An 11,888-nucleotide genomic window follows, 5' to 3' on the forward strand; every position below is an offset into this window, starting at 1 on the left:
ACTAAATTCATCAAAGTCAGGTTACAACTATTATCGATGAGCTACTGTTGCACAACATTGTAACTCCATCTTTCCAATTCAGGAGAAGAGTAAACCTATGCACTCACAATTAAATAGTGGATTATCCGAGTGATAGATTTTTGCTAGCCCTAATGATTTTCTCCCATATCCAAGGCTTTTCACGTAAATATTCTAGTGCATTTAATTATCACTTTAATTACCCGAGTGATAGATTTTTGTGTAACCCTATGACGCTAAATAATCACTCTCACCCATCAAGTATTATGATATATTTTGATGCAATCAAATGTCCTTTCTCCTATGCATTAGAACACTATCTAATTATGATTTCTATTAACAAACTTCTTTTAATGGAAGATTTACATGCTTGAAACCCTGAATATGTATATATACCTAAATTCTAATTAGAACTCCTATGTATTTACATACACATAAATCTTAATTTTTATATTTATCCCTAATTTACTTTACAATTTTAATGGTATATTCCGTTTTTAAAACGTTAGTAATATGATATATTTTGATGTAGTTTGTATCATTTACATGCACAAATATATAACACTTTAATTAAAAAAAAAAGTTAAAAATCTGAAATAGTTTGTATCATTTACATGCACAAATATATAACACTTTAATTTAAAAAAAAAATTAAAAATCTCAAATTATCAGTTAAATCTTTGGTTTTGTGGTAAGAGTATAATAAGTTGTGATGACAATATCAACTAATTTTGATAACATGTCTACTCATTTGAAGTTGGAGCTGCGGGAAATTCAATGCGTACGGAAGTACATCGATGCGCTAACCAAACTGCAATTCGCCGCAATAAAAGAAATCTTAGGTTTGCAAGACAAAAAAGCTCACGTAAAAAGCAAGTCCTCTTTCTATCTTCTCGAGTAAAACAAAAGTCTTCTTTCTTCGAAGGAATACTCCATCTCCTCCGTTGCTTTTGTAATGGAAGCTGGTTCTGCTTCATAAGCGGCAGAAAAAGGAGCGGGAGTGTTGGCCATCTTCATGGGCGTCGACATGGTTCTAGTAGTCTTAGGTGTCCAATTCTCTTCCTCAGCAACCACGTTGTGGATTATCTGAGGAGTAAATGGCAGGTTGCTGGTCGGAGTCAGAGGGGCAAATGGCTTTCTTGGCGTTTCTGTAAGCTTAGCGTTCGTGTTCTTCGTCGCATTGTAATGTTTTCCCGAATCGTCAGACTGGAAACCATTCAGATTTGTTGAATTGAAGGACAGTTTCTTTACAGAAATTCCAGTATCCACATGATTCTTTGCTGCATAAATTCAAGTTTAAATGGTCAGTTGTCGAAGTTAATGAAACAGGTTCTGAAGAAGTTTGAAGGAACAAACCAGGAGAAACAAGGAAGCTGCGCTCGTTTGCTCTCTTTGTTGTCTTAGTGCTGCATAAAAAATCAGGTTTTGTTGGCTGTATTGCGGCAGCTCCAAGGGATAATCTTCGGCTTGCACCGCCTAGAGAAGCTCTAGGCATTTTCTTAGCGCTCTGTGGCTTGGAAGGACTTGGCTTGGATCCAAAAAGTGCTTCTTGTTCAGCTATAAGTTGACTTTGGAGTTTTTTCTGATCCTGAAGTGTTATTTTTAGAACACGTTAGAAGCACGTTACTGGCGCAAAACTGGCAAGCAATGTACATATTGAATACATGCTGAACGGAACAAGTATCCCACCCTTTGTCTCTTTCTTTCTAGTTCTTTCTGCTCGCGGAGAAAAGTATAGTCCTCTAGCATTGGTAAAAGACGGACCTGAAGTGAAGGGTAGATTTAAGGATGGAGACCAATAAATATCTTCTCAGACAATGTCAAATTTGAAGTCATAATTCTTACGCCATCATATGTAAAATCAGTGCCCCTTTCTTTCTCCCATGCTATGATTTTATTGCACAAGGCCTCAACAATTCCTAACCATGATAATCAAATATAATTTTAGCAACAATGAGGAAGAATCAGGGATAGATCTCACCGACGTTGATTTGATAAAACTTTTTTGTAGCTATGGATAATATGAATATTTATTCTTAAATTCTTTTTCAACTACATAAATTACTGAAATTCTGCCCCTCTAAATTTTGGTGAACACTTCCGCCCCTTCATTTAAAATGCTAATTCCACCATTCAATTAGAGTTGGAAACCTTATAGAAATGGGCATAAAAAGGTATCAAAAACAAACCATTAGTGGTTGACACAGTTAAATTGAAAGTGAAATCAGATTTAAAAGTAAAGCTGACCAGGAATCCTTTGAACTGCAGCTCGAGCTTTCTCAGCACGTTTCAGTGCTAGATGGGCTCCTCTACCCGCACTGTAACGGTTTTCATCCTAGAAGCCATGATAATCGGCCGAGTTAAGCAGCTATGCAAGGAAAAGTTACATGGATTTGGAAATAATTAACAACGAATGTCTGACCCTGTTATACTCCTCCAGCCAGGCTTCTTCTTCACAAGCAGCCATCCATTTCTCAACCCTCTCAAGGATTTCTTTCCTGCTAAAAGCTTCCTCTTTTACACCTGAAATCTGAGCCTCAATCTGCTCCAAGATTAGAGATGGGTCAATAACACCTACAAGTAAAAATATCAAAAACAGTTTGATTAAAACAGGAAAACAATGAAATCATGCTTTTATCAGAACATTTATTTGCCCAATCCCTACCAGCTTCAATGGCTTCAATAGCAATCTCAAGTTCACTGTTTTCTTTAACAACCAAATGTGTCTTTCTGCGCAGTTCTTCTAGTTCAATCTTCTTCTTCAGGAGGAGTTCTTTCATCTTGCTTCCTTTCAGCTCTTCAAGCCTCAAAACTTCTGCCTCTACCTGCTCATCATATGTATTGGTATCAAAGACTTCTAATCCTAAATTCTAAAGAGAAAAAACAAGTTCATTTTATCTCCCAGTGCAGTCAACTCACGTAGTTGAGGAAATCGGCTGAAAAAGAGTGTTAGGCTCTGTAAGCTCATTTTCTGAAGCAGCAACAAGGCATGTTACATTCTGAAACAACTGCTGTTCTTCTATTGGTGTGTCCATCAAGTTCCAAAGTTCTAGCATAGTAGTGGCGAGATCTTGAAGCTGCCGAAGCTCAATCAAAATCAGTAATAAATCATAGCAAGATTTACATACATATCATGATATCACTCGATACTTATGTATTTACATGTATAACACCTAAATTTCAATTTTGACATATTGGCCACCTTAACTGTGCATGAAAACGTGTATCACTTTCCAAAAGTTAAAATAATGATATTTTTTATGTGATATGAATGATTTAGGTGACATAAATGTAAAAAGTAGAGTTTAGGTGTTACATATGTATACACATAAGAATTGGGTGGTTCGTATGTAAATGCTCCATCAGTATAGATTTAATACCTAAGAAAGTTACTTGCCTGGTTCATTCTTTGTACTTTAACATCCCTCAGTCTTTGTATGATAGAAGCCAACCTCTCAATCACATCATTGCTGACAATCTTCGTTCCTTCAGCTTCGTCTAAACTCGGGTGCACTTCAATCACCGTTCTCTTGAAATCTACCCCAAGAACTATACATAATGCATTTAATGCATTTAAATGTTCCAACACCTGGTTAAGCCGATCAGCCTGCAAAATATGACATTTAACAAGATAATCTATTTAGAAAATAAATGACATAGAGAGAGAGAGAGAGAGAGAGAGAGAGAGAGAGACAAGTAAGAGAGAGAAATAACCTTCTCCTTTTGCAGTGCCTCCAGTTGTCTCTGAAGTTCTTCTAACTTTCTAGTGGAAAGATCAGTTTCATCGACAAGAAGTTTGGGCAGAGCTTCCCCATTTGGCCAAATTTCACTAGAGATCTTTCTTATTTGTTCCATGATTTGAAGGAATTGACTCAATCTAGCACTTTTTCTCTTTTTCATCTCTTCTAATTGAGGAGTGATGGCCATGAGCTCTTCTTTCAAACTTGCAGCATTTTGATTGGACTGCACATAGTAATTTCAAGAACAAAATGCGCATAAATGCTAGTCCTGTTGCATAGTAATTATCAGCAACCTTAGTTAAATATTTAGGATGGAGAGATGCTGCCTCTTTTAAGGGCTCATTTAATCTTGCAATATATGTATATATATATATGTTCTACAAAATAATACCATTTTCATTTGTGTGCAAAGACGAACCAACATTTTAAAAAATCCTTTAAGGAGCTTGGCAAAAATAAAATTAATATGATTTCCAAGTGCATCCATCTAAATAACTAAATAAAAAAAATTCGTCATTTACAAAGTCCGTCTTCAAATTTCATGCCCCCAAATAGGCCCTACATACCTTTTAAGGCTGCATATGATGCAACCATGTACTTGAAAAGGGTATGAGAATTGCGAATTAAGGAAATTTATTTTGATAGAAGTGTTAAAATAGAATGCATGCCAAGAAAACACTGAATTATAACATGATCCAATGGAAGAGTGTGAGCGAAGACAAACCTGCTTGAGATGAACTGGTCTCTCACCCATAGCAGAACAGATGGTTGCAAGTTCCGCTTCCACATCAGCTATTGCTTGGCACAAATTGGCCCTAGAACGGTTCGCTATATCAACCTTTCTCTTATATACCTCAAGGCACTCTTGTTCAAGCTCGAGGAGCATTTTGTCTCTTTCAGCATCCGATTCTCCAACTTCATTCCATATCACCTAATCCAAATACATTCATAACAAAAAATAGAAAAAATCATCTTACTAAATATGCTTCAGAGCAGTTTTAATTCTTTCATGCATGGCTGACATAGACTAATATACACCCGACATTTACATACATACCAACCACTTTCTATGTATTTACATATCTAACATCTGAACTTCTTACTTTTATACCACCCAATCTTTCATATCACATTAAAAAAACCACCATATTAAATGCTCCTTTCTATGCATAGGTAAGGTGGTATGTATGTAAAATTAAGGTTTAGGTGTTAGATATGTAAATAAATTGGAATTGGGTGGTATGTTTGTGAATCTTCCAATAATGTAAACTGAATGAAAAGCAGGTACCACCTACTTCCTAACTATTTACATATCTAACAGCTAAACTTTATATTTTACATTTATACCACACAATTCATATCAAATAAAAAAAAAACCATATTCAATGCTCCTTTTCATGCATAGATAAGGTGGTATGTCTGTAAAAATTGATGTTTATATGTTAGATTAGTAAATACGCAGGAAGTAGGGGGCATGTATGCGGATCTTTCAATATCATAACCTGAATGAGAAGGAGATTAAATATGTAAACATATTATAAGAACTTTTCTATTGGAAAAAAAAAACAAGAGAGGTGGTTATATTTTCAATACAAGCTATAAATTATAGTAGTCTAAATTTACCTGAAGCTCATACAGAAGGGATTCACAGGTTGTTTCAATCTTTGAAAGCTGGTCACGAGTTGAAGGGCCCATTTTGAAAAAATATCTTTACATTCCACTTGGTCTAACCTCCCAAAGTTCTTGATGGCAAGAAAGCCTGCATATATATTTCCTGCATTACAGGCAATAAAATGCCAGCAATAAGGTTGCTGAGTATGATATATTCACACACCACAACACGCTAATAGAGATTCCACAGATTTGTCAACGCAAAATATTGAGTAATGAAAAGTATCCAAAACTTCATCCAATATCGTGTGCGCCTTTAAATATGCTTTAATCTGTGGTATGTTGTGCTCGTGCATTTAATCCTCGAACCATGTGGCAAGAAAAAATATAGAGGAAGATTACATAAATGCCACTAAATTCTGATGTATTTACATATCTAACACCTATACTTCAATTTTTACATTCGCGCCACCTTATCAAAGCAGGGAAAAAGATTATTTCACTTTTTAAAAGTTAAAATAATGGGCATCTTTATGTGATATGAATCATTTGGGTGGTAAAAATGTAAAATAGCAAGCCTTAGATGTTAGATATTTAAATAAATAAAAATTGGGTAGTATGTAGCAAACAATGGATAAGCAAAGACCTAAGAAGATTCATTAATCCTTTCTTTTTGTCTTACATTTTGGCCCATAAGAAGTCCATAATCTCGAGTAATCAACAATCTAAAGATTCATTTTTATCAGACTACCAACATTAAAATTATAATATCAATTTGTACAAATTATGCAGAAGCTTCAAGTTTCTTAGAATCTTTATGAGATCATATAGTATCACGCTTGCAAGAACAAAGGATTCTACATGCTTCGGAATTTTTGTTCTACTCTAAGCTAGATTTAGAATAAACAGGTTTAAACTTTCACACATATCCAATAACAATTTATGGAAGGCATACGGTTTTGATCTGGGTATTAGAGGTCAGGGCATTTACCAACAGGACAACGAACCAATGGCTCCTAGAGCAAATTTAAAATGTGGTTTGTGTTGAGCTGTTTGTATAAACCTTGTCACAAAAGACTAGAAATAACAGAGATAAAAACAATATATAATTTTCTGAGATTCTCTGATTTTGAGGATCCTATATGATGATGATAGTTCTCAACTGACCAATTTTAACTTCCTGCAGTTTAAATCCTTTTATGCAAAAATCGACTTTGTCTATACCACATCTTCTAATTAATAATAATAATAATAAAGTTCTTCATGTACTGATTACACAGAAGGCCTGTAAGTAGTTTTTGCAAAGAATAGTAATTGGATATGGCTTACAAAAGAAAAATAAAGTTTGACCGATCTGCTATTTAAGAATTGCAATGTTCATTTATGTTTCAAATTTAGCCTAACATCCAACAAAATCAAGAAGATGAAACATTGCAAAAGATTCAAGAGCTTATGCTTCAAAATTGCAAAGAATTTTTATCGTTTGGCTCAGCAGCGCTTAGGTGCAAATCAAATTTTCCATTCAATGCGGATATTAAAAGAACTAAAAATAGACTCTCAGAGATCAAGAATCTGAGATCTTTCAAGTTCTCCGGACAAACTGTTTAAGCTCAGAAGAACAATATCTCGGCTTCCGTCGTTCCAAGATCTAATTTCCAAATTTTTAGCGACAGATAAACTTTTTTCCTCCATAAAATAGAAGTCGATACACCTTATTGCAGCTGCATCAGGTAAATCTCCCTAAATAGGGTTCCAAATGGAAGGTAAAGACAAATGGAAAACATGAGCTGAAACTGATATGTACAAAGAACCCTCTCGATTTATAAAAGGAAACCCTAGACAAATTCATCGTACTAGGAGGAAAATACCCTAATGGGTCGAATTTCGCCAAAAGATTGTGCGGTGAAATGAGAAAGAAAAGTTAGTAGTCTTACCGGATTCGTAAAAGACGAGCTGTGCAGAGATCGAGTGCAAGAGCACTTTGGAGAAGACAGAGCTTGAGAGTGGTGAAGCTATTTTCGAAACACAAGCGAATAAAAACACCAAGAGAGAGAGAGAGAGAGAGAGGGAGCTTGTAAAACTGAAGAAACAACCAATCGGATCCGTCCATTTCGAAAATATGGAAACTTATGATTTGCTGATCGTTTGATCCACTGGGAAGCAAAACACTCCTGTGGCCCGTGCATTTTGAAATGAATGGACAGGATTAGGCGAACGTTAGTCTACCCGTTTATTTCACATTATTATTTAGAGGCCATTGCATACCTACAACCCAATTCCTATGTATTAACGTTATGAACTATCCAACTTTTAATTTTTGCATACATATCATCCAATTTTTATAATTTCGGCATATGTTGGATCGCCTCTAAGCAAAAATTCAAATTTAGATGATTAATATGTTAATACATAGGAATTGGCTGGTTCGTAAATCTCATGTATATCTGATAAATAAATATTAAAAAAATAAAAATTCAAATTTATTTTTTTTCAGCTTAGTTATTTTGCTAAACTCTATATTACCATATATACTAAATTAGAGTTACAAAATATATATCAAAAAAATTATAATTATCCTATTAATTTTTGTAGTGTTACAAAATATTTTCTTGAATACATTTTATATGTTATCCATCTTAGATTTTTTTGCTAAACTCTATATTACTATATATACTAAATTTTGTCTCCCACAAAACTTAAATTTTTAATAATAATTATATAGTTATTGTATTTTTAACTTAATAAAATTTTATTAAAGTTATTTTTTACAAAAGTTATAATTTTCCTATTAAATTTTTTAGAGTTACTAATCTTTTCCTTCAAAACTTTTTATATATCTCAAAAAAATTACAAAAAAAAAATTTTAAATAAAATTTATCTCTATTCTCAAGAAAAATTTAAGAATATAAATGTGTTCAATTTTGTAATACAAAATATTATATTTTAGTCAATTAAACTTAAGATAAATTAAAATAAAACTAGAAGAAAGTTTTATTAAGATTTATTGATAAATAATGAATTATGGAGGAACAATTCTTTAATGTAATTCATGTTAAAGGCATAAATGCATTAGGTTTGAAGAAAAATTTTGTAATGTTCTCCCCTATCTCAATCTTGATAGTAATTATATTCCAAGTCAATGATATGAAGATACGAGTAATATGTGGGATGAATAAAAAATGTTGCAATTTTTGTTTATAAAAAATTATCCCTTTACAAATTATTTATTTAACATATAATTGATAGAATTGTAAATAAATTTATTAGTTTTAAATGTGCATTTAAATATCAACAATAATTTTATTTAAATTTTAAAAGAAACATAATGATATATTTATTATAGATGGTGAAATTATTTATGAAAAATGGGAATGCATTTTCCAAATATGAATGCTTCTTATTTTTTAGGTTAATGATATTTGTTGACCTCACTTTTGTTGAGGTTTAGTCTTTTTTTCTTTGAAGCCTAAGATCCAGTCACAGGACTTTCCTTTTGACTATCCTAGAGAACTAGTTGGAACCCCCCCCCCCCCCCAAAAAAAAACATCTAAACACCTCTTTACTCTTCTCGGAGTTCCACATGTTTGGTTCTAACCTCCAGCACTTAGCAGGATGGAGCTAAGCATTGGGGAGTTCAAGAGGAGTCCCTATAGGACTATCTGACCTTAGAGTTATCCCTGAGTGGTGTAGTTTTGGTCAATATTGCACAAAAACACTTGAACCCCTTAATTTCACTCACAACCTAAAACCCTAAAACCAAATATGCTTAGTGTGATCCCCTTACTCTTTTGGAGACTCATGTGGGTGGTCCCTCAAACCCTTAGCCTTTGGCTAGGATGACTAAAACCAGCACATGAAGAATATAAAATGGAGGATTTCCTTGGTCTCATGGCACCATAAAGTAATTTTGTGATTAGCCTTCTCATTAAACACCAATTTTACTTAAATACCCAATTTTGGCCTTTTGCCCCCAAACATTTCCAAAATTACCAAATTGCCCTTGGAACACTAAACTTTCAAATTTTCCAAAATTATCAAATTTTCTTAAAAAATCATCACAAAACCATTTCAAACCTATGAAATTGCCCAAATCACCCTAAAAAGTCCAAAATTTTCAAAATACCCTTAACTTTACAAAATTACAAAAATGCCCCCTCATGGCCCAAAAATTCCCAAAACATCCCAAATCATTTGAAACATCCCCAAAACAAATTCTAGCCATCCATTATGTTGAATTTGACCAAATTAACCAATTTGACAAAAAAAAATCTCAATTTTACCCCTAAATGCCTAAAGTCTTCAATTACCCCTAAATGCCTAAAGTCTTCAAATCACCCCCAATTTCCACCAAATTGATTTCAAACTTCTCTAATTTCATATCTGAAACAATTTCCATCATGTCTAAACCCAATTGAAACAAAATTCTAGCCCAATTAAACTCCATTTCAAGGCAAAATTTTAAGACTAATCTAAATGCCCCAACTTGACCCTAAGCCAAAATTCCTTCAAATTGAACTCCCTAGCCTATTAAATCCACCAAACTCACTTCCTAAAATCTTCTTGACATTCCCCTAGACCAAATTGAGCCCCCAATTGGACTAGAAACAAACTCATGCCTTGCCAAATTTCAAATCAAACCAAAATCCCCAATTTTGCCCAAACATCCAAATCTCACCAAATTGAACACCATACCCTCTAAATTTCCATCCAATTGACTTCCCAATACCTCATGAAAATCTTATAAATCAAATTGGCCAATCAATTGAACTAAATCTAAACTCTAGTCAAGCTTAAACTCAAGTCTAAGCTAAATCCAAAATTTTGAACCTAAACCCTAAACCCACTTGGCGTCACTTGGTTTAGCCCAACTTAGACCACCACAACAGCCATTTGGACTCTAAGGTCCAACCTAGATCCTCTTAGCCCACCTTAGAGGTGCCATGGACCAAGGATCCCATGATTTAGTGGAATCCTTTCCATTTTTGGCAAAATGACTTAATATTCGTATCACTTGATTAAGGGTCTGTTTGGTTTGACTTCTGCTGCACGACGCGTGGCGCTGTATGCGACAGCCGCTTCGTCGCGCAGTCGGCCGTTTGGTTCGTAGCTTTGCAGCAAAACTTTCCCAAAGTTGAGCAAAAGCGGGTTGCGATATTAACCCCGCGGCCCCGCTTTTGCCTGAAGATTCTCCCCGCTTACCCCTTTTTTTTCTCTTCAGCCCTAACGACTTCCCTTGCGGCTCTCCTTCATCGTCTTGCTTCATAGCCCCCCGATCGACAGATCTGAGGTATAACGAGTAGTTTTCTTCTTCTAATCGCAGATATGACGGTGCTTATGAGTTTTTTCGAATGTGATGTTTTCTCCTCTCATATCCTTCCTACTTCGGCGATTTTTTCTTTAGCGCATGGAACCTCTTTAGTTCTTTATCCCTTTCTTTCATCACTAGGGTTTTGCCTTTGCTTTCCCTTCTCGTTTGACCCATTCTTGTTTGGTGGCTGATGGCTCAAGATTGGTCGAAGATTGTGGTTGTGGTGGTTGATTCATGTGTAGTGGTAGTTGTTCATGCATTTTAGTAGTGTGAAGTGCATAGATGACAGTGCATATGAGCTGTCGAATTGATGTGGAGTTGGCTTGTTAATGTCATGATACCTTACTCTTCTTCCTCCAAATGATGTTGAGTTGGGTTAGGAGGGGGAATGATTATTCCCTTCTTCTCTTGCTTGTGATTAGGAAGTGGTGTTTTTGATTCCATCTACTATTTTCCTCTTCCCCAATCTTTACTTTGACAGTGAGCATACATTTTAGAAATCCCCTGTTTCGGTTTGGGTGGCTGGATCTACTTTAATGTTTTTGGAGAGTGCATCTGCATTTTTGGAGAGTGATCTGCTCTTTGTGATGTGGTATTTTTGGAGTGCATCTGCATTTTTTATTCCAGCATTCTATTGCTTGCTGTTTTTTCGAGCTTGTTGGTTACTAATCTGTTGAAGCACACAGAAAATGGTGTAATAACATTTTGCTATTGATATGTTCTTGCTGTTTTTTCGAGCTAGCCACTATAAGTTTGACCTATTAATTGATATGTTTATTGGAGGATTGAAATCTCAAGGAAAGGTTGTATCAAGGGAAGAGAGCTAGAAGGAGATGAAAGTCATTATTTCTTTTAGGAGCTTTGTTACAATGTTCACTCATATTTATAAAAGGCTTAACTTGTGCATTACAAATAAAGAATTTATTATGCACAAAATTGGAGGGGTCTTTTTTATGGCAATGGAGCATGTAATTAATATAAATTTGATAATGCATTGCTTTGGCAACTATATATCATAAATGTTCATCATTGACATTCTACTTTTTGGTAATGTTCATGTCAAGCAGCTCGGTCATGAGATGTCTATTTTACAGGGGAGTTATTTTAGGATTGTATTGGGATATCTTTTTTCTTGGATGAGTTTGGTTGTTGGATGGATTCAGTTGTTCCCACGAATTCATTAATTAATACATGGGTGATGGATTTCAATG

The 11,888-nt window shown here is 34.6% G+C and overlaps 1 protein-coding gene across 1 annotated transcript; it reads right to left on the minus strand.

Moving 5' to 3' along the window:
• Positions 1-711: 711 nt before the first annotated feature.
• Positions 712-7,430, minus strand: LOC110018634 (65-kDa microtubule-associated protein 3-like). Its single transcript, XM_020715999.1, is given in 14 exon segments — positions 712-1,298; positions 1,375-1,606; positions 1,708-1,782; positions 1,864-1,937; positions 2,266-2,353; positions 2,441-2,592; positions 2,684-2,843; positions 2,938-2,958; positions 2,961-3,095; positions 3,416-3,625; positions 3,733-3,981; positions 4,483-4,689; positions 5,382-5,532; positions 7,304-7,430. Coding segments are annotated over 13 exon segments (2,070 nt in total). The 5' UTR covers positions 5,454-5,532; positions 7,304-7,430; the 3' UTR covers positions 712-903.
• Between the last annotated feature and the right edge of the window lie 4,458 nt (positions 7,431-11,888).

Source organism: Phalaenopsis equestris, unplaced genomic scaffold, assembly GCF_001263595.1.
Source record: "Phalaenopsis equestris unplaced genomic scaffold, ASM126359v1 Scaffold000029, whole genome shotgun sequence".
In the NCBI taxonomy this organism is placed as follows: domain Eukaryota; kingdom Viridiplantae; phylum Streptophyta; class Magnoliopsida; order Asparagales; family Orchidaceae; genus Phalaenopsis; species Phalaenopsis equestris.